The sequence below is a fragment of the Chrysemys picta genome, chromosome 14 (genome assembly GCF_011386835.1).
Source record: "Chrysemys picta bellii isolate R12L10 chromosome 14, ASM1138683v2, whole genome shotgun sequence".
NCBI classification, from domain to species: Eukaryota; Metazoa; Chordata; order Testudines; family Emydidae; genus Chrysemys; species Chrysemys picta.
The window spans coordinates 39641178-39665294 of NC_088804.1; the positions used below are offsets into that span (position 1 = coordinate 39641178).

Below are 24117 nucleotides of genomic sequence, written 5' to 3' on the forward strand. Positions count from 1 at the left end.
GACATCAATGACATTTGTGTCTTGGGAGAAAGAGGGAAACAGCAGGAGCTCTTTATGTCCACATCGGCTGTTACTAAGAGACCAAAAAAAAAAAAAAAAAAAAAAAAAAAAAAAAAAAAAAAAAGCCACACAGCAAATTTCTGACTTGATGTATATTTCTTGGGTGTAATTAGGGGAGCTCGGTGCTGCAGGTATCAGCACACAGAAAGCTGGGAGCTTTCCACTGTGGACAGTCTAGTAACCATCTCCCTGGGAGGAGCCTCCAGTGCAAAAAACAAACAAACAAAAAAGCAAGAGAAAGAAAATGTTCCCTTCAAGGAAACACCCGGCAAATACCAATTCAATTAACACTGTTAGTGTCTACATCAGCATCTCATCACAATAAAGGATTCATGTTATTTTCCCTACAATCCAAGCTATGTTCTGGCTTTTTTTTTTTTTTTTTTTTTTTTACATAGGGGCACAAGAGTGTGTGTGTGCACGCGCGTGTAAGGGGCACATAACGATGAGGGGCATAGATCTGCTAACAGCACAGCTGTTAACCACAGCAATCTGAACAGTGCGGGGTGGGGGGGAAATTACATGTTCCGAGTGCTGTCTGCTCCAGTATCATAAGGGCTATGAGGAAGAACTGCATTATTTCTCACCTGAAAACCATGTGGCTCCCTGTAGTAAACACACTGTATAGAAAACATGATAATGCTTTAAGGACGGAAAAAAAATCGATGAGGTGGAGTGGGAGTTACAATTCCTTGTTTTCAAAGAGATGCCTCTCTCTCTCTCTCACACACACACACACACACACACACACACACACACACACACACACACAAATCGCTGTTAAAATGCACAGACACCAAGCAAGATTACAAAGCACTATGATTCAACAGAAACATACGGTTGCTCTCTGACCTGGCAATATTAAGCACCTTCCTTATCACACAGAGGTCCACATTTTTAAAGGGGCTTCCACCCTCACTCTAATTTCCCATTATATAATGTTGGCATCCAATTCTTTGTTTTGCAAGCACAACTCAGAGTGTTAGATCTCTACCTTATATTGTTTGCATCCACAATTCATAAATAACATTTTTATGTTTCCAATTACAAAGTTCTTTGCAAGCATTCACTAATGAATACTCACCTCAGCCCTAGTGTGGGAGGGAGGTCAGGCTTTTCATCTCCCTTTGACAGAAGGAGAAACTGAGGCACAGAACGGTTAAGTGGCTTGGTCACAGTGTTTACAGCCAGGATAAGAATTCAGGGCACTCTATAGTGAAGTCATTGAAACTCAGCTCTGTCTTAACTGATTTTAAGTGCAAAATCAAAGACCACTGTTGAAAGTTCAACCCACAGGAGTCTTGGCCAGGATGCGGGACAGAACCTTTTGATATTCAAGAGACTCAACAACTGATGACAATCACATTTCATCCCTCTAAGCATTTCAGCAAGTGAGAGCCTAACCAAATCTGCTTTTTAAAAAGAGGCATTAGAAAGCTACCCCTTAAAATGCACTATGGCATACTTCTGTGCATTCAAAAATCTCTCTCCCACAAGGTGCCCTAATGCGGTTTCTAGCCAATTTTCACCGGTGAGGTGTAACAATATTAGCTTCCTGACGTCTCCCAGCTGCATTCAGAGTTCTAGTCAGGCACACTCTGCTAAGGTTGCCTAGCAATAGCGCACTCTCATTACTTTAAACAGCCCGAGATGCAGTAGCTGCAGCGCTCTCTTTCTCTGCCACACACAAAAAAAGAAAGCCAAAAAAATGGGAATGTCTTAAAACTAAGATGAGTGGGTGAAGAATGAATATAAATTATCCGAGGGGATTTTTTTGTATAACCAGAGATAGCTGATAAGATCCCCTTAAGTTACTTTTCAAGGCATGAGGATGACAGCAGCCAAATAAGTAGCCCCTGCTATTTTCAGCCTGCATGAAAATGAGAGAGAATATTTGCTAGAATACACCTGAATAGAGGGATACTGTGAAGATGTATAGTAGGTATATTGCAACAGAGGGTCCTGTGGCACCTTTAAGACTAACAGAAGTATTGGGAGCATAAGCTTTCGTGGGTAAGAACCTCACTTCATGCATCTGAAGAAGTGAGGTTCTTACCCACGAAAGCTTATGGTCCCAATACTTCTGTTAGTCTTAAAGGTGCCACGGGACCCTCTGTTGCTTTTTACAGATTCAGACTAACACGGCTACCCCTCTCATACTAGTAGGTATATTGTTCCCAGTGCTATTGATAAAATCGTAGATTAGTAAGGCTCAAAGAATTTTGAAATTTATATTTACTTTTCACTATTTACCTGCTGGCCATTTGCAATCTGCACTTCACTCGTCTTGGAGCAGGAGTGAAGGAGCCAAGGGGTTGGAGCAGGGGGCTGAGAGTCCAGAGCCTTGGGTTCGAGTCCTGGCTCTGCCACTGCCCTCCTATGTGGCCTCAGACAAGTCACTTCATCCTCTCTAGCTCAGTGTCCCCATAATACTTACTGCTTAGCTACCTGACAGACTGGTCGTGAGAATCAACAGGTGCATTTCAGATGCTGTGCATCATACACACACACCACAGCAAACAACATTTAGGCTGCAGCTAGAATCAAAACAGCAATAAGATTCATCATCAAGGCTAAAACTGTGTGGTCAGCTCCCTGCACTGTAGGGGCAGCTTTAAACCCACAGGCCCTGTACTATCCCAAGGCCCTGCACAATATGCACTACTGGCCCTCCAGCCCAAATGCCATCTAACGCTAACACCAGCAACCCATGACATAGACCAAATTCCCTCCCCTCCCTTGCTGCCTGCCCTTCCAGCTCACGTGGCAGGCTGGGTGGGACAAGTGGACGAGCCGAGGGGGGAAAAGGATCTTCTGGGGAGGGAAACGTTCCTGATCAAACGTAGGAAAATGAAAGATGAGATGACTTCGCTCAGGGCTCCACAAAGCTTGTGTGGTGGTATAGCAGCTTGGATGGCAGAGAGAAGGCTGGAGCTCCAACCTTAACAGTGAACGTCCTGGTTCTGAGTCAGATCATTTTCCCCCCAGCCATGCCTACTAAGCCGCATGGCTGAGCTGTTCGGAGACAGCGCTAATAAGGAGAAGCTATTACAATTGATACTTGCTTTCTTGAACCATCGTATGTAATCTCCACACTGGAACTGGGCCCAGAGACCTCCGTGCAAATCGCACCCATTTACACCAGCTCTGACCTTAGCCCCAAGAAAAATCTCCAGCTGGCTTTGTGAATGGAGCTCCATTTGGTCACTTGGCTTGTTACACATGCAGGCTGCAGAGCCTCATTCTGTCTAGCTTAAATTTTTTCATAGCTCTCTTCAGTGCAGTCTCTCTCCTTCAGTAGCTGAGGCAGGAACCGTGTCTTGCTCGGTGCTTGTCCAGCTGTGTGCAATGCCATTGGTTCTCAGTACAGCATTTCACACACACACACACACACACACACACACCTGCACCCCTCTCATTGTCTCTGGGAGCCTATACTCAAATTATTCTAAACAATGCACAGTTTGCTGATGGACTTCTCACCGAATCTAGAGAGACTCAACTCCATAATCAGTTGTCAGCAGAGATATCAAGTACTAAACAACCATTCGTTGTAATTTTACTCATCTCTGCAAATGAAACTATCAGGACAGGTCTGAAAATTGTCACCTTGACATCTCTTGGCAGCTACAGGCCACACAAATTAATTCTGTCCAGTGCACTGGGTCACAGTTTGCAGCTAAGATACAACAGGTCTTTGGATTTACCCACTAAGTGTGAAACTCACCCATGCTCTGGGGGACACACGCAAGGCCCCAGGTATCACTTAAGCCCAGAACAGGGATGTGCAGGCAGATCAGTCATGCAGAGGGATAGTCTCCGCTCCCCAATGGACTACACAGAAAGGGGTTCCATGACAGTCATGAACAGGGCCGTGTGCGCCGTGAGAGGCCTCTGGATTTACCGGCCCAGTACCTCACATAGTGTGCAGACCAGCAGTTGCCACTGTTTTAGTCTAAAAGCTGTCCTTTGGGTCCATGAGGAACTGCACTCTATTCGAATCCCTGCTTAGCGCCCTGCACAAAGGCCAGCTGTTTGGGCTTTAACCAGGAAGGTTGAATTTCAGCCAGACATGCTCGCTCAGCTCCTAACACTATTCATCTGCCAAATTCCTAAAAGAAAAGTAACCCGGAAACATTGCGACGCAGCTCAGCTTGGTACAGCAGCCAATTGTAACAAAAAAACCGCACAAGCTTTAATTTCCATGGGCTGCAGCACATAACCCAATCCCAGCTGCCTTCGGTGGCCTGCAGAACCCCCACATCTGACAAGCAGGTTTTGCTGCTCTCCAATCTTCAGAGCAATTGGAGAGGAAAAGCAAGGAGCAGGACAAAGCCTATTCAGGTGGAAAATCTTCCATATTGCTATTACTACTTAAACAAATGTGCATCCGAGAAGATGCAGCCATGAGCGCAGGGCCGTGAGGAGGCACAAATGTTTCTAAATATAAAGCTGGAATATTTTTCCTCTCTTCTTCGCTCATTTATTCAGATCAGAAGAACAGTGCATCCTCCTCCCCCGATGCTGCACTGCTGGAAGAGATGCCTTTCTGCTGAGTTATAAAACCCAGATCCTGCTGCTACGGGCTGCATTATAAACATTAAAAGCGTTTGCAGGAGCCTTTTGCAAATGCTGCCAATGAAATGTTTACTTCCTGCCTCCCAGCGTGGAGACAGGGACACTTGGTCAATGAGGACATATGGTCAAAAGGGCTGGCCTGTATAAATTACCTTGATTAACAAGGCAAGAAGCCGTGCAAAGGAAGCCTGGTGCTGATCAAAGGTCTCCTTTTGGCTGACTGAGTTTGCAAACTAGCTGTGCTCCCTTAACCCCTTCAGTAGTGCGAGAAAGGACATGCAGGCTGGCAGCTCCTGCCTTATTGCCATGCGTGCTGGAATGCAGCTGCCTGAGGGGCAATGGGGCTGAGCAGAAACACTTTCCTATCTGGGTTCAGGAGGGCGAGACATTCTTGGACACAGGCTGGGCATTTATATTTGCTTTGGGGTGGCATGACGGGGCCGGAGGGTATTATCAAGAAAGGACAGTCCATCTGCCACAAGTTGAAAAATCATGGGAAATATTGGTACTGATGCCTCCTATGTTCTGCCCTGCGGCCTGCTACTAAGTCCCCCAACCCCAATTTTGGCAGCTGTAGTCTTCAGTGTAGGTATCTAATAGACTGAGACATGACCCGTTAAGGGCCAGTGAACTCCCAGATGCTGGTTGTTACTGGTACGAGGCAGGAAAAGACCATTTATCAGACACTGGCCAGCTGGCCAACAGTCACTGATGATACACTGGAATTTATCAGACACCATCAGCAAACTTTGGTTCTGGACTCCTATGGCTCCAGGCCCAGCAAACCTGGGCTCAGAAAAACACATCTTTCATTTACAGAAAACAACACAGGAGCTGCCAGACCGTCAGACCCCATGTCCCAGCCACTGCGGTATCCTGTCTCCAACTAGAGTGACCAGATGTCCTGATTTTATAGGGACAGTCCCGATATTTGGGGCTTTTTCTTATATAGGCTCCTATTACCCCCCACCCCCTGTCCTGATTTTTCACACTTGCTGTCTGGTCACCCTATCTCCAACAGCCGCCAGTACCACATACTTCAGAGGGAGGTGGAAAAAACGCTACAGTAGGCAATTATGGGATAACCTGCCTGTGGGGGAGGTCTCTTCTGAACTCAGGGCTGTGAGTGGCTGGCATATGCTCGGAGACTTTATCTCCAATCTTTTATCTACCTACTTTAGGTCCTTATCTGAGCCCCATTACTGTAATATCTGAGCACCTCACAATCTGTAATGTATTTCGACTGAACACCCCAGGGCTGAGCTATTATTCCCATTGTACAGATGGGGAACTCACGCACACAGTGTCTAAGTGACTTGCCCAAGGCTACACAGGCAGAGCAGGGAATTAACCCAGGTCTCCCAAGTTCTAGGCTAGGGCCCTAGCCAGCAGGCTCTCCTTCCTCTGACTGCCCCAGTTCACCAAGAGGAACCTCTTACCTGTTTGGAGTAGCCACCATAGACGATTATATTGCCCTCTGGAGTGGTAGCCATTTGGCAGCCAGACCTTGGAGCAGGGCCAGTCCCTGACGGAGACAGCTTGGTCCATGTGAAAGTGTCCAGGTTGAAGGCATACACATCGTTGTAATACACGTAATCTCTAGTTAGGGCACACAAAGACTGCCATGAAAGACTGCCATTTAGCACAGGGTAAAATGTCACTTCGGGGACACAATGGGGACGCTCTGAAGAGGTGGACAAGTAATTTAGCCCCTTGTGGGCCTCACCTTTTAAAAGCAGGTTCATTTCCTCTGCAGCCGATGAATTTATGACATGACGTGCAGTGTAAAATCTGAATTTGCTAGGGCAAAAATTACAAGTGCACAGCACCAATGTACAGCTGAGAAAGCTACTTTAGCAGGTAGCAAAAAACCTCTCCCAGATTCTCTGCTCTGTATTAATCATTACTTCCAAAGGAGTCCCAGCAAATCCTGGCAAACAGCAGAATCCCAACAAAAGAGCTAACACAGTAACTACTTGTTTTGAGATCACCTGAACCAATAAAGAGTGCAACGCTCAAAACACCCTATTCTTCATGTAATTTATCTAGCTGATCAAAGAGGAGGTTGATCATGGTCTATACGTACCTGCGTGGGGAGAAGATTTCTGACGGTAAAGGCCTCTGTAATCTAGCCGGCAAAGGCCTAACACGAGCCAGCAGCTGAAAGCTGAAGCTTGGCAAATGGAAGTACGGTCTTAATCTTGAACAGTGATGGTAATTAACCAACAAAATAATTGACCGCGGAATGCGATGGACTCTCGCTCACATAAGATCTTCAAAACAGGACCGGATGGCTAAAAGATATGTTCTAGCTCAACTACAAACTGTTGGGCTTGATACAGGAATGAAGAGGGGAAATTCTCCGGCCTGTGTCATGCTGGAGGTCAGACTACGTGAGTGTCATGATGCCTTCTGACCTTAAAATCTATGAATCCTGGAGCAACCAACCTGGCACTCTCGTGGAATCCTCCAAAGACGATTAACTGTCTCTTGCAGGCTACCATTCGGTGTCCACTTCTTCCTGAGGGCCCCCCTGTTACCCTGAAAAGCAAGTGATTACACTGATCAGTGAGGGTTCCTTTTACTGACTTCAGAGTTCGTTCTTATTTAAAGATATTGGCAACAGTTCGCTGAGCTCATTCAGCTTCTCTGTGCTACCCAAGATCTAGAAGCCTTCTCAATTATGACTCAAGCAGCTAATTTTCCAGGAGAGTTTAATGAATAGCAGCTAACTCCCACGATTGAGAGAAAGACAGAGAAAACAACATGGTCTAACGATCTGAGTGCAGGACTGGGAGCCAGGAACTCCTGAATGCTAGTCCCGGTTCTGACACTGACTTCCCTCTGAGGTCTTGGGCAAGTCACTTATCCTCTCTGCCTCAATTTATCAGCCTGTACTAAGGATATAATACCTGACTCACAGGAAAAACAAAGATGCTTACATAGTGTTTTTGTAAATCACTTTGAATTCCTCAGATTAAGGCATTCTAGCGGTGTAAAGAGTTGTTATTATTTTAGACGTTAAATAAGCAGGGGGTTAGCTGTCAATGCCCAAAAGCAGTAGGAAGAACCCAACCAACTGAAAGCAACATTTTCTGAAGAACAATAAAGATCAACCACATTAACAGAAGTGAACCCTTATTTGACTGATAGGCACATTAGAAATCAGCCTGAACCAACACTCCCAAACTTGGGGGACTCTAGATACAGCTTTGTGCTTGAGGCCCAGCACAAATTCATATGGAAACTTCCAGTTTATTCCCTTGTTTGTTCTTTGCCTCGCTAGGTAAATTCTACACATATTAATCCCTGCTAAGGCACCAGTCCTGCGAACATGTATGTGATTAGCACTACTGAACTCAATGGGACTTCTCAAATAGATAAAGTTAACTCATGAGCCTCTTTGCAGAATCATCGCCTAAATGAATATGGAACTGCAAGCCACTTGTTAATCAAGGGCTGAAAGAATCCATTGCTATCCTTCAATTGGCATTATATAGCTATAAAAAGCCAAGGTAGATTTCCACAGATAAGAGCAAATTAGCCCTAAATTCTCCTCAAAATGACAATCTCACACTAGTCAGAATAAAAAACCCAATCCGAGGAGTAGCGTAGGTAAGAAATGAATTAAAATTGCTCTCATGTATTTTTATTCTAGCAGGAGGAGGTGCAGTTTTCTAGGCTTTTGTTGTTAAAGGCATCTTCTGTTTGATCATGCATTAAAATCACTATTTTCTTTCTCTCTGATAAAGGAATTGCCAGTAGGTTTCCCCAGAGCATAGTGCCTTTTTTTTTTTTAAGAGGGTTTTAAATCTATGTTTACAATAAAATAAAACCATGCTTTCAAGGCAATTTTGGACCCATAGATATTCTCGGTCTCTACTGTCAGTGTTCTCTCTGAAGCCAATTCCCATTTCTGAATGGTAAAAAGCGTATTCGTTGATTTTCATGACTGTGCTTAATAAACAAGCACACGCAACTGTGCCATCAACTCCATGTTTTCCAAACAATTAATATTCCAATCGGAAGCCTGACCCGAAACCCAGTGAAGTCAACTGAAAGACTCCCATTGACCTTCACTGCGCTTCGGATCAGAAGATTTTTCTTCCCCTCCCTAAAAATCGCAATTTAGAACGCAAAAGAGATGCTAAAACGTGGTTACTGGAATGAGCAGGCACCTTGCTGGAATGGGCCTTAAATGAACGTCTACTCTGTAACATTTGATTTAAAACAAAAATCCTCCCAAGATACAATCCTTATTTTAAAAAATACTTTTATCCTGAAACTTCATGTCAGGCGTCAACTCCCTCCTCCTCCACCTCAAAACAAGGCACTGGAGAAAGCGAGGTATGGGGGGGGGGGGGGGGGGACACGACTCTCTTCCATTTAAATTGCAAAGGGAATCTGCAAAATCAGAGACAGATCCCAAGGGAGATAGAGAACAGCACGGCAGAGAGATTTTCAAATAAATTGGTCCCCAAATGGATTTCTGCATTTAGAAGTTAAGATCTCTTCCAGCTAAGATCTCTCCCATGCTCACCAAGATACAGCATTATTTAACAAGATGGCAAGATTTAACCCCAATGGAGCAAAATGTATCAGTTTAAATTGAAAATTTCACCCATCTTTTATATTTTGTAAGGGTTAAATAACACTTTGAATAAGCACAAACACCCCTCTAACCCCTAGACCAGTAATGTTCTATGCACTTCACTGACATAGGGGATCTCTCTATTCTATGGTTTTTTACCTAAGTTTCCCACCATTGTTACCACCAGAGCAGCCCCAAAGTAGGAGCATTAGAGTAGACGAGCCACTGGTGTTTTAACCACTGTGTCATCTAACCCTGCCCAGAATAGGTCTAGACAGGGCAATGTTAAAAACATCACTTGCTACGGAAGTCTTGTCTACACTAGTACCACCATCGCCAGTAGTGGGAATTTTTTGCTAGAAAACTTAGTGCACCATAGTAACAAAATTCTCTTGTCTGAAGAATTTATAATCTTTAAAAGGCAACACACAAATAAAGAGTGGGGAAATCCCACTCAGCTCTTAGCTCATGATTTACTTTCAGTTTTTAATCCATTTTTATCATAATTTTCAGATAAAACCCTGGAAAGGTTGAAAAGAAAAAGCTCAGAATCATCTAAAGATGTACCTGTCTATAGAGACAGAAGGTTTCAATACGACTCACACCACCAAATAGGAAACTTCATAATCTGGTCAAGGAATCCTGGCAATAATGTAAAATACTGTACCCTCTTCGTGGGCCAGAAACACATTTCAGAGACAGGCTGAGCAAGTCTACGATTAAAGCTTTGTTTCATGGGGGTTGAGATCACAATGCAGCCAGGTGGGAGGGAGCTGTAAATTCTCAATGCTTTTATCAGGAGAACAGGACCTAATCTAGACACGGAAAGGATGATTCTAATGGAGTTACACCGGCACAAATTCAGAGAAACACCACTGATGTCTGCGGAATTACTCTGTATTTACACCAATGTGACTGAGATCAGAATTCAGTCCCTGGACTCAAGAATTCATTATTTACCTGGCTAATCTTACTCCTTCCCTCAGAAAGTGATAAGTAAATCTTGAACAACATGTTTCTATTATACTAATGAGGATGACCTCTTGGGATGTCCATAAACCTCCCATCCGAAGAAGTGGGCTGTAGTCCACGAAAGCTTATGCTCTAATAAATTTGTTAGTCTCTAAGGTGCCACAAGTCCTCCTGTTCTTCCTTCTCCCATCCAGAGGATCTCACAGAGATTTTACACACTAATGAACCTAGTTTCACAACTACCCTATGAGGCAAGAGATATTTACCTCAATTTACATAAGAGGAAACTGAGGCACAGCCATTCCAGGGCCTGATTTTCAAAGGTTTACATTGGAAATATGTGCACAAAAGGCCTGTTTATTTTCACACACAAATACCATAACTGTGTTCACTTCCCTAGCTATTAAATGCACAAGTAATCTGTTGTGTATCTAATTTATAATTTGCACATGCAATTACCACACTGATGCACAAAATCACAACATTTGCACACACAAATTAAGTGCGTGTATGTGTGCTTACTCGATTGAAAATCAGCCCCTCAAGTGACTTGCTTGTGCTCACAAAAGACATCTGTGGAGAGGTAGGCACAGCCTGGCTTCCAGTCTGCACCTTCAACACAAAATCTTGCGGGAACTGGGCCTTCTGGCTGCAATACTGCCAAGTGGTGCGGAAGCAAGAAGAGCTGTCATTCAGACAATGCCACACTGAAACGCATCCTAAACCCCAATGACTCATTCCTAGATCCCAAGGCCAGAAGGGACCATCGTGATCATCTAGTCCAGGGGTCGGCAACGTTTGGCACGCGGCTCGCCAGGGTAAGCACCCTAGCGGGCCGGGCCAGTTTATTTACCTGCTGACGTGGCAGGTTCGGCCGATCGCAGCCCCCACTGGCTGCGGTTCACCGTCCCGGGCCAATGGGGGCGGCGGGAAGTGGCGCGGGCGAGGGATGTGCTGCCCACGGCTTCCCGCCGCCCCCATTGGCCCGGGACGGTGAACCGCGGCAAGTGAGGGCCGCGATCGGCCGAACCTGCCGCGTCAGCAGGTAAATAAACTGGCCCAGCCCGCTAGGGTGCTTACCCTGGCGAGCCACGTGCCAAACGTTGCCGACTTCTGATCTAGTCTGACCTGCTGCATAGCACAAGCCATAGAACTTCCCCCCAAAAATTCCTAGAGCAGATCTTTTAGCAAAGAACATCCAGTCTTGATTTTACAATGGTCAGTGATGGAGAATCCACCAGGACCCTTGGTAAATTGTTCCAATGGTTAATTACTCTCGCTGTTAAAAATGCACACCTTATTCCCAGTCTGAATGTGTCTAGCTTCAAACTTCCAACCAGTGGATGTGTTAGACCTTTCTCTGCTAGACAGAAGAGCCCATTATCAAATATTTGTTCCCCGCATACATACTTACAGAGTAATCAAGTGAACCCTTAACTTTCTGTTTGTTAAACTAAGATGATGGAGCTCTTTGAGTCTACCACTCTTAGGCATTTCTCTAATCCTTTAATCATTCTCATGGCTCTTCTCTAAACCTTCTCCAATGTATCAACATACTTGGATTGCAGGCACCTGAACTAAACACAAGATTCCAGCAGCAGTCGCGCCACTGGGGACTGCTCCAGCTTGCTTTGTAAAGGGTGTTAAGCAATCGCTCCTAAAATGCTGTCAGAAATATTTACAGCATATTTCACAAAACTGTCCGAGACGTATCACAGTGCTTGCTAGTACTCAGGGGCTCCAGTGAAGGGGGTCACAGGGTAGACAGAGTTCCATATAGGGAAGTATCAACCCGGCTTTTGGGGGTTCATTGGCTCACTCTGGGGCGTGAACTGGGGCCACACATAGAGAGCTGTCTGCCTAGAAATGAATGCTTTCTCCAGGAAGAAAAGATGCAAATTGATTAAAACTTTGTTCTGCTGTAGAGTGGTCAACAAATAATGTCTGGATTGGGGCTTCTGGGCACTGTTGTAACACAAACAAACAAACAAACAAAGGTGGTTTCAACATAGCTGCTGGAATTTTAAAATATGCGTGCAAAATGCAAACAAGTAAAAATGGCTGCAATAATTACACGTCACATGTGTCCAGTAGTGAATATTGCTGCTTTGATCTGTGTGGTGACACACACAGCACAGGCATTAGGATCATAGCTCCATTTACCTCTCAGCCTTTGCAAAGCACTGGGGCTCTGTCTTTTCTTATTTCAAAACTATCAGTATCAATTAGACCACACGTCTCAAGCTTCCTGTGACGTTGCTAAAGGCCCAGTAGCACGAACTGCTAGGCTTTAAATCACTAAGCCATCCTTTCTGGCCTAAGCTCCAGGACTGAAATAACTAGATTTCCTAGAAACGTAAGTTCAAATCCCAGCAGATGATCTCAACTGTTCACCCTACACAGGTTCACACATTCAAAACCTTGTGGTTCTTTCAGTGGGGACTTAAAAGACTACGGTCTTGCCTACACTGCCTCTGTGCTAGATGCCCAGATATGTCTTTGTGACACATGCCAGAAAGGGTTAAGCATCCTGTAGGATAAATGACCCAAATTCAACCTTTAGAGACATACTGGTAGATAAGGTTTGTGTGTTTACATACATACATACATATGTCAGAAGTTAATGTAATCAAACAGTTCCTGTCTATGCTGTATTCAGTTAATGAACTGTAAATATAGTGATATCACTGTATTGATCTCTCTTTGAAGTATATAGCAAATCACCTGCGAAAGGTGGAAAACAGGCAATTGCCTTTTGTTAATCCGTGTAGCTAATTACTGGTGATGCTTAGGAAATAGGTCTACTTCAAAGTCTCGATAATTGCCTATTGTTCGCCTAAGAACGCCGAGCTGTCAAGAGAAGGCCTGGAACTGTCTTGGGCCCTGATCCTTTTCATCTCAGATCTGCTGGATGCTTTATGCAGGGGAAGCTTGAGTCGTAAGCCTGAGATCTCCAGTCCCACCTGGATCACCCTAAACATGAATATTGGACTATGCACTAGTTCTGAAAGAACTCTTTGCAACTACAAAGTTCACCATCTCTACTATAAAACTGATCTCAGAATGGTACTCATGTCTGTGCGTATGTATACTGATCTTTTAACTAATACTCTCTCTCTTTTCTTTTTTTAATTAATTTTAGTTTAGTTAATAAGAATTGGCTGTAAGTGCGTATTTGGGTAAGATCTGAAATATTTATTAACCTGGGAAGTAATGTGTCCGATCCTTTGGGATTGGTAGAACTTTCTTATATGATGAATAAGATTTTCAGTAATCCTCATCATATTTGACTTGGGTGGAGGTCTAACTTTTTGGGTAACCAACCAGTAAGGTATTATAGAAGCAGTTATGAGGCTAACTTTGGTGGATTTAAGTACTGGAATGACAAACCAGGTGGGGATTGTCTGCCCCACTCTTTGCAGTTTGCCCAAACTAAGTACCCTCAGTATGGCTCCCCTGGGACCTGGGTCACAGTCTTATAATATCTGACTCTTATCTAGCGCATTTCATCCATAGATCTCAAAATGCATTGCAGAGGACATCAGTATCATTATCCCCATTTTACTGCTGGGGAAACTGAGGCACGGAAGAGCAGGTAATGGTGTTACCGTGTAACCTTGACTAAAATTTCATCTGCCTCGCCACTGGTGGCTAATTTACCATGCATCAGTCTCCACCCCAGAGGTGGCTGCATTCAATAGAGCTGCATGTATATCGTAGTATGTGAAGGGCTTTGAGCTTATTTGTTATGATTTGCATTATAGTAGCAGCTAGAGTCTAAGAGCAGAGACTGGGGCCCCACTGTGCTTGGCGCTGTACCTACCTACCATAGTGAGAGACCGTCTCTGCCTCACAAAGCTTGCGATCTAAATAGACAACACAGTACAAGAGCGGGAGACAGGAAGTATTATCCACATTTTCCACACGGGAAACTGACGCACAGATTGAGAGACATGCCTAAAGTCACAGATGAAGTCTGTGTAATCATTACACTTTAGTATCAGAGGGGGAGCCGTGTTAGTCTGGATCTGTAAAAGCAGCAAAGAGTCCTGTGGCACCTTATAGACTAACAGACGTATTGGAGCATGATACGATGCACCGACGAAGTGGGTATTCACCCATGAAAGCTCATGCTCCAATACGTCTGTTAGTCTATAAGGTGCCACAGGACTCTTCATTACACTTTATTCGCTCAGAAGTAAATATTCCAGTTTGAAATGTCATGGAAGCTTTGAAATAAATAATGTAAGAAATTATTAGGACTCTAAACACAAACCCCACACACGCTCTTCTTATTATTCGCATGACAATTGCGTTTAGAGACCTAAATCAAATTCAGGTCCCCCTCATGCTAGAGACAGTCCCTGGGCCCCAAAGACAGGACAGACAGAAAGTGAAAGAAAAATAGCAGCATTATCTCCATTTTACAGACGGGGAACTGAAGTACAAAGAGACTGAGTGACATACCCAGGGTCAGACAGGAAGTTTGTGGCATAGCCAGGAATTGAACTCAGGACTCTAGCGCCCCAGGAGCCTTTTACAAAAGGCTATTATTGGAAGGGATGAAAGGGGTCGAAATCAGGTGCTCCAAGATGGTTCTATGAAGCCATGCAGCCCAACAAACACTGAATGCACCTCGTACACGATGGACTGACCTGTCAAGTGTGCGCTTGCGTCACCTGAAACCACTCCACATTTCAAAGCCCACAGCAGGGTAATCTCAATAAATCAATTTTTGGCACAGTTTGGAAATTGTCTTCCATTTTTCCAGCCATTTCTTTGTTTTTGTTTTAAGATGAACACAGGGAAAGGCTGGAGAAACAGCTGTTTAGAACAGGGGTGGTTTGTTGCTCAATTCTTTTCCACAGCAGTTCTCTCGCAACACCACCTGCTATCCCAGTGGCACGGATTAATCAAATCAACAGTGTTAAGGTGCTGGCAGAAGGCAAACTTGTAATCTCCCATATACTGGGCTCCGCTGTTTCACTGGATAAATTTGCCCACTGCATTCATTCATCTCCATGCAGGCTATACAGTGTGTGTGTGTGTTAAGCTGATGTTGCACCTGCTAACTGAAGCCTCAGAACACGAGAGTTGCTAATGCAACATGACTCCAACGTAGCCACACTGGTCCAGCAACTCCACAATCACCACACTCATTCATGTTTTTGACACGCAACTCCAGTAGGTATTCAGGTACTCTGCAAACACAGACTTCAACAGGTACGGGCTTCTAGTAACAATGGATTGATTATGCCTGGCGTCACCCATCCCCATGGGAGCAATAATCCCAACAGGTAGCCAGCATCTAGACCTCCGTCTGGCAACTACTTAAGCAGGTGTGTAACTTTATTCACAGCAACATTCCCATAAACTTCAATGGAAATACTCTCATGAATAAAGCTACACACATGCAGGATCGGGGCCCAAAAGAGCAGGCAAAAGTTCCAAATAAAGCAAGTGCAACATGTTTCACGCCTCTGACAAAAACGTAACACAGCAGATTTGATCTGCTTTGTTCGTCCTTCCCCCCTTCCCCTGCAGACTGTAATCAAGATGCCACATGAAACAGCACAAAGACAGCAGAAACTTGATTTTCGCACTCGGTCAGGTTAGCATTAAAACAAAGACGTCTCCCCCCCTCCTCCGCGAAATCTCTCATTAACACAGATCTTGGACCTCTTCCCAAAGAGGAGGCGGAGATGCACTTTGTTTTTATTTTAACATCAGGAGCATAGCACATGTGCTATCATGAAATGCAGACCAGACTCAAAGACTGGATTCCAGCAAGCGCGTCGCCTGCAAAACAAGGGGACAAATGGACACAGGGTTGCACGCCATGTGGCCATGGTGACATAAGATCCCAGGGAAAAGGAATCGTGAATGTTAAAAGTTTCAGGGCTTGTTAAATGTTAATAGGATGCAATGATTATCCGCATGCATAGAAACAGGAACATTGATTTAATTATGAAATAGTTACATCTCTAATTATAATCATATATTTGAGGGCAACAAAATGTAATCCCAACCAAGTGAATTGCAGCCAGGCATCACCACAAGCAACCAACGAGAGGAAGTACATCTACAAACAAGAGGAAGTACTTTTTCACACACCGCACAGCTAACCTGTGGCACTCATTGCCATGGGATGGTGTGATGGCCCAAAGTACAACTGGGTTCTAAAGAGAACTGGACAAGTTCATGGAGCACAGGGATGCAAGCCCATGCTTGGGGTCACTTGGGGTGACCACTCCAAATGTCCCTGATCTGTACACTCCCCCCGAAGCACGAATACAGGCCACAGAGACAGGAAACTGGGCAAGACAGACCATGGTCTGACCAGTTGTTCTGTTCTTATGTGGCAATGTTTCATGGGGGAGGTATCATGCTCTCCCAGCAAGAAGAGGTACCTAGTCCTTCTGCTCATTAACCCTGAAAGCTGGTATTTCAATACGGGCCCAATCCTACACAGTGCTGAGTGCCCTCAACTCCCATTGACTTCAAGGGAAATGTATTTATTGTTATGCAAAAACTATATCCCCCCGCTTGCCATGTTTGTTGATCATAACCATGCACTGGAAGTTTGAAACCAAGATCTCTTTCCATTGTACAATGCACATGGGTTTGTCACTGTGGGGCTGGAATATCTAACAAATCCCACAGCACCTCAAGAGCTACGCATCAAAGGGCGAGTACATACGGGAGTAGGGTCTGACCCAGGAAGGTCCTGAGGACCTTCTAAAGTCAATGAGAATTGAGGGCACGTACATCTGGCAGGACTGGGCCTCTAATGAAATGCAAACTCTAAATCCGTCTCAGCAGTGTACAGAAGCTCATGCTAGGTACCTCCTCTCCTGCCAGAGACTTCATCCTACCAGAATAGTAACCCTCAGAAGCACCTGGATATTTTTGGGGGGAGGGGGAAGGGAGAGGGAGAGGGGGAGGTCACCTGCAGAGCAATGCACTAGCACAGATTTTTCCAAACTCATATGAGCAAAATAGGTAGATCAGTTTGCAGGGACCCCAATGACCATCATAACTAGTTTTTTATACTTTCCCCTGAGAAAATATCACCATTTTTGAGGATTTAGCTCAACAATGACTCCCAGCAAATTAACGAAGTAATTCATTGGAGTAAACTGCACGTCCCCTTCGCATGATAAACTATGTCTGTTGTTAGACTGACACCTCCAGGTCCAAAACTAATTAGAGCAAGTCTGGCGTCCAGGCGCTAGCACTAGGTGCTAGCAGTCTGAAAGTTAACGAACTCCCTCTCAGCCACCAGGAGGGGGCTGTTGAAAATGAGAATCACTTGGATTCTGTTCGAGTGGTCAAATGTCTGAAGCCCATGCCAGGAATCCCCCATAACCGTTTCTTTGCATTGTCACTGACAGCCTCTGCATGTCACGCACCTTCCATCCCAGGGTTTCAAAGGACTACATTAATAGTAGCAACTTAGGCCTCTGACATCCTCTTGGGAAGCAGGGAAGTATTCTTACCCCCATTTTACAGATGGGGAAAAACAGGGACGGTCACCCAGCAAGTCAGCTGCAAAATCAGGAGAGAAACAAAGTCTCCTGATTCCCAGTCCTGTGGCTTAATCCCCTGACCACTGTCCTACTATACGTGCAAAGATACTGTAAGAGACAGTCCTTGCTTGCCCTGAGGATCTCACACTCAAAGCAGACAAGACAGACACAGTAAGGATTATTATCCCCATTTTACAGATGGGGAACTGAGACAAAGAGAAATGAAGTGACTTGCTCTGGGTCACAGAGAGGGTCAGTAGTAGAGCCAAGGATTGAACCCAGAGCTGCTGTACCTCAGTCCATCACCTTATCCTCAAAGACACCTTCATCCTCTTGTAAATGCATAAAAGCTAACACAAAAGCTAGCAGCCAAAGTGCAGGGAGGTGCTGATATGCAAAAGACCTCAGCTATTCCACCACTGGGCCTCTCTGGGACGGTGATTGCTAATGGTGTGCAAGAGCTTTGCTCTGCGGCCAGATATTTAAACATGTTTTTCAACCAGAACTCAAAACCAAGGCAAGGCCTCTCCAAGAGCCTAGACGGATGGAGCAATGAAAGGGAATTGCATTAAAATAGGATAGCTGTCGCTGTCCAGAGTGGGAGGGGAGAATAAGCCACACGACACAGAGCTGGTCATGGCAGAAAACGACAATGCCGAAAAACAGCTGTGCTGCAGAACTTGTTCGATAACAAAGGGCTACAGTTTTGCCCACTGAGAGCGTCTCTCTTATTTTCCATTGATTCCTGGGTGCAGGCCCCCTGGGAGTCACAGAGCATCTCCACCTTTTCTAGCACATGCACCATGAGAAATAATCAGAGCCCACAAAGATAGACCTGAAGACAGCTGGAAAATCACGCAGCCACACAAGGGACCAAACCGGGCCTGAGCAAATGCAGCTCCCACTGAAGTCAACAGGGTTAATTTCAGGACATCTCACTTACTTGATTTGCTCCCAAGTCTTGGTGGCCAAATGCAGGACCCAGAGATCCTTGTAGTGGTAAAACTGCTCTCCGTCAGGAGAAGCAAACTCTCCACCGAATACCCATAGCTGTCCACCTCCCTGGGGCACCACTGCAACCTGCCAGGGGAGAGAGAAAGAACGTGTCAGATAGCCTTTAAAAAGTCAGGGGCTCAGGAATTTAGTCAGTCAAACATGCAGCTGCTCCTGGAATAGGACAGACAAATAGCAGCAACTGTTGCGGCATTGCTTGGCTACGGTAGCTCTTAAGGGATGGAAGGACGAGAAATCTGGAGATTAAATTCAAAATTGCTTATTGTCTGCGGTGGATTTCTGGTGCACCCTTCACTGCAGCATCATGCTGCCAGATCTGTTAACCTGGCTCACACTGGGAAAATTCATTGGGATTTATCTTTCAAAAGAAATGTTTAAAGTCTCTCCCACCAGCAAGAGGGAAAGCTCCCTAGAAGACTATCATGCCAAAGACTGGGGTCTGGCAGCAACTCTCCGATCGTTCAGCTGTAGCCATGCATCCCATAGACAACACACTGGCTGTCTGGGGAAGACACAGTGGCATACTGAAAGGGGGAAGTTCCTGCCTTCTTACATGTAGATAAAGTGCCACAAAAGGGCAGGCAACCTCACGAGAGGAACCACCATGACAGGAAAGATGGTCCAGCGGCCTGAGAAACAGCCTATGATTTGGGAGATCCAGGCTCAATTCCTTGTTCTCGGTCTCCCAAGATTTGGGCATGAGCCTAATTTATACTTGCAGAGAGATAACGCATATGAAAATCATGGATTTGCAGGAAAGTATGTTGTAATATAGATACCTAACTGGCTATCTGCTTGTGCAAACACAGGATTTCCACTGGGATCTGGTATTTGCAAACAGAAGTTGGGCAAGTACAAAAGCATGTATGTCATTGTGCGCACCACGTTGAAGATATGGCTCCAAATCAATTCCAAAGCCAAGATCCCAGCTTCACAAATACTTGGTAGCATTTGTTTGTGGCCGTTCTCACCCAAAGCCTATCGACTGTAAGGTGGAACAGCAGGATGTCATGCCAAGGGGAGATTCTGTGTCAGAGGCTACAGCTAACAAACCAGGCTGCAGATATGCACAGATGATCCAGAGACGCAATTCTGTTTACTCTAACTGCTAGCTAATGAGGGACATGCTTTACAAACAAAGTTGCAGTGAAGGCAAGAGACTAGTCAGTTAACTTTGCTGAATTTTCTCCCTGTAACAGTAATTAAATATCAAACAGAAAATACACCGCAAAGCGCTCCAGGTAAAATTAAAACAAAAAAATGACATGAACAGTTAGTTGTCTGTTGCAATTCCCTGGTAGGCAGCCTGGTAGTAAGATTTAATTATTAGAGTGCCACCTGCTGGACACTGTCACTTCAAACAGCCAGGATTAGCAGTGCTTGTATTAGCAAAAAGGATCTCCTTTTAACAAAAGAAAACCGTAACTTCTGGCAATTTAATGCATTCGTTCTATGACATCATATTCCATGCGTATTTAAAATTATTATTTGAAGTTACTTTCCCAGACTTATCTTGTGGTTTATCAAAAATGCAGCAACTAGTAACCATGATTAATACCACACACATGAACGATGCATTTTAGATCCTAGCCCATTTGGAAATGTAAATGCTTTGCCTGTGTCTGATTAACAATTTTATGTACTCATTAGTTAATACTTGTCACATCTACCATCTGGAATATACAACCTTAAATACTCCAATACCTTACCTATAGGTTTCACTCAACATCTATTTTAAGATTTTTCTTAGGAGATTTTGAAGTTGCGTAAATATAATTCGCTACAAACAGCTTTCTGTCTGTCTAGTGTAAAGATTCTGGGAAAACAAAGGGCCCGATCCTGCAAGCACTTACTCCTGGGCGTAGTACGTACTACACTGAGTCGTCCCTTTGAAGTTACTGGGACGACTCACCGTAGTAAGTATTACCACACTTAGGAGTGAGCATTTGCAGATAGGACCATTAAATGTGAAAGGAAACTTCCAAGAAACCTAAAGACTAATATCAATCTTCCTTCTAGGGTCACACTTCTGCCTACAGAAAATGCTAGGGTCCTCATCACAGTGCACAATGGGAAAGGAATCAGTGTAATTCATTACAAACTCTTGAGGCAAGGATCGAGTCTACCTCTATATTAGTACCGCAACCAGCACTAAGGGGCCTGATCCTGACTGGAGCCTTTGGGCACTATAGTAATATAAACATTAAATAATAAGAATTTCACAAGCTATGCAAAGTTGGACTAGGTCAAGACTTGAATCAGGAACCCAGGCACTGCGGGAAACGGAGTTGCCAATTCAGCAAGTGGAGCTGTTCCTTCAGAATCAGTAGCTGAGTCTGCTGTGAAACCTAACAGAAATTTGACAATAGTTGAGGCTGCTGGCCTGCTGAGCCCACAGCCTGTCATGCTGACCAATCTTGCCTCATGGTTTCCTTGTATTCTCCCCTAGATCGGTGTGTCTCCATCTGTTGTCTCTTCTCTGATGCTGAGATTCTAAGCATTTGGGGACAGGGACTATCATTTTCTTCTGTGTTCGCATAGCACCTAGCACCAAAGGCTTCTGGTCCATGACTGGAGCTCCTAGGTGATTCTATACTACAAATAATAATATCTGGTCCAACATGCCAGCATGATGCCAGTGGTACTGTGCCGCTGTCTTTCAGATGAGAGACACAGCCAAGGTCCTGACCTCTTGTGGCAGTCAGAGATCCCTTGTTTGTTTGGGTTTGTTTGTTTTGATAAATCAGGTATTTACCCTGGTGTCCTGCCCACATTTCATACAGAGCGGTTACACTGCTCCTGTCTGAATTCCATATTGTTTCCACTTCACCCTAAACTGCTCTGCACATGTAAAAAAAACGGTCCCACCATAGCAGTGGATGCATTTCAGTGACATTGCAGACCCTTTACCTAGCTTGAAAAGCACTTTGAGATCCAGCTGAAGGGAGCTACAGAAGTGCAAGGTTTTATTCAGCAACCTTGGGGGCTTTAAACCAACCAAGTAGTATTCATTTAAAAGCCCCCCCCACCCCACCCCACCGCTAGACCACTTGTGCTGTATCCGTGTGTCATGGTGATTCTGTCTTTACCAACAGGGGGAAGAGAACATCAGAGGAGGCTGGGTTAGAAGAGAAAAAAATCTATTACTTTTCTAATCACTATAAAAACCCCCAACCCATGCTAATCGTCCCACACCTACGCCCCCAGTCTGCACTGTGAACCACACCAGCAGCCCCCTACTGAAATTAGCGGGGGGGTCTGCGAAGAGGTTACTCGGGCAGCACAAGCAGACGATTGGGGCTTTAGTCAGCATCATCACGCTTAACTGGGAGAATTTAAAAGTACCAGAGGACAGACATGGACGACGTGGAGCAAGTCTGCAGTTTAGGTTTGCTGTCACAAGGGTAAATGACAGTTGGATCCCCACCCCAGAGCATGCACGTCACTGGACAACTGTCTCTGTATGTTACTGCAGGTTGAGGGAACAGTGTTCTGATACGGTGTGACAAATAACGTGTTCCTAAGGCAACTTTTTATACCTACTGGGCCAGATTCCCTCCTGCACCAAGATCCACCCTCTCCAGCAGGCAGCCAATACAACTGGCCAGTGTAAAATGAGTTGGGAGAGGGCTCAGCCTAGTTCCCAGGGCACAGCTGTTTGCATAATAAAAACCACCTCCACAACTGGCACTGACAAGCAACCGTATTAGCAAATGCACCAGAGGAGAGAAAGACCGAACTGCTCCCTCACCTAACTTGAGCTGGTAACTCAGAGGTGAAGGGCTGCACATCCTCGAAGGAACAACAGAAGCCTGCTGGGTGGAGTATCTCGGAAATTACAGAATAATTTCCTCTGCATAGGCATCAGTCGCCTCTGCGGAATATGGGGAAATTGTGTGCGACAGATATGGCAGCTCCTGCTACATCCTTGGGAGACTTTACTGAATTAAGTTTAAGTATCTTTGGGGTCCACTGTATTAATTGCACGGTTTATGTTTGACTGTGTCCTACTCCATGGGGGAGGGCTGCCACAGCTCCTCCAGGAACCAAAACCATGGGTGGTGCTGAAGGCGTGTACTCTGTCCAACTGGATTCTCCAGAGACCAAAGGACAAAGAAAGAATTTTTGGATAAACAGCCGGAGTTTAAACTGCCTTGGGGCTCTTCTTCCTGATCCAGCAAACACACAGGACTTTCTGCCCAAGGGGGCCACAACTCTTGCAGAAGGGTTGGAAAGGCTTTGCTGTTACCGTAGCATTAGAAGGAGCTGTGTGGTCACTTGTAAACTGCAAGCAATACACTGGTCCTAGCCCTCGAAGACAAAGCAAGGACTGGCCATTTTCAGCAGTCTGGCTTGCTGGGAATATCACAGTGAAAGGCAGGGAGCTGTACGGCCTTAAAACCCCCTGGTCAGGAGGGAGAGAGACGTGGGTCTCTGCCCCAGAGAGGTGACAATCACCATCACCATGCCAGTCAGGTGGTCAGAGGTATATTGCTACTGCTATACTCTTATTATTCAAGCACAGAATTTTTAGCCATAGAGATTCTATGGTACAGTTTGAGTCATTTAAGTCACAGTGAAGGATCAACCCTCTAATTTCTCAGTACAACGAGCCACAGCTTGAGCACAATGTTGGCATCGCATTGTGACTAGGATACTAAGAAGTCGTAACCCCTTGGAAACACAGCTGTCTATTACCATAGCATCTTGAAATACAACGGCAAGAGTAATTCTAAGTGCTGTTCCGTTGCCTGGGAGGTTAAGTGCTTTACCTGATGTGCACAGCGCCTGGGAGGAGGATTTGGGATATCTACTTTACTCCAGCTGTTCTTCCGGATGTTGTAAATGTACAGTTCATTATACAGGAACGTCTGTGGGAGGGAAAAGGAAAATGGGTATCACCAGAGCTCGCCATTTAACTTTACCTAACAGAAGTGTGTCAAATTCTCAACCTGCCTCTACCAGACACTGAAGGAATGCAACAGTCCTTTTCTATTAAGCAAGAACAAGACAAGACCAGCCTGCTGGGTCCATGGCGTCACTCTGCTCTCATGCTAGGGGATCAGAGTGCCATAGGCAGGATTGGGTTTATGGCTTGCGGGGCCCTATGCAAAGCAATACGCGTATGGAACCATCCTGTTCCCACCCCATTGGTGAGACGGTCCACCCACCATCTCTCTGCCTGCAGTCACCTCAGACGGCAAAGAGCCTCCACCAGCAGTCTGAGGCTCTGTTGTCACTGCTGACCTACACACAGCTTACATGGGCCAAGAAGCCAGGAGGTGCGGATGAGAAACAGCTTTCTAAGCCAAGGACGCTACTTGGGGAAGTCAGGCTGCAGCGCAACCTGATGGTGCCTGGATAAAATGATAC

The 24117-nt window shown here is 45.1% G+C and overlaps 1 protein-coding gene across 5 annotated transcripts in view; it reads right to left on the reverse strand.

Moving 5' to 3' along the window:
- The window catches only part of KLHDC4 (kelch domain containing 4), a 45928-nt gene that overhangs the window by 16170 nt on the left and 5641 nt on the right, over nucleotides 1-24117 (reverse strand). For 4 of the 5 annotated variants that reach the window (XM_065567313.1, XM_005292242.3, XM_065567312.1 and 1 more), the window contains exons 4-7: nucleotides 23517-23615; nucleotides 18674-18810; nucleotides 7087-7179; nucleotides 6078-6237 (exon numbers count right to left, since the gene is read on the reverse strand). In XM_065567313.1, the coding sequence (XP_065423385.1) occupies nucleotides 6078-6237; nucleotides 7087-7179; nucleotides 18674-18810; nucleotides 23517-23615 (489 nt within the window). Of the gene's footprint in view, nucleotides 1-6077; nucleotides 6238-7086; nucleotides 7180-18673; nucleotides 18811-21783; nucleotides 21863-23516; nucleotides 23616-24117 lie in introns of those variants that run through there. The other variant, XM_065567314.1, reaches the window with a different exon arrangement.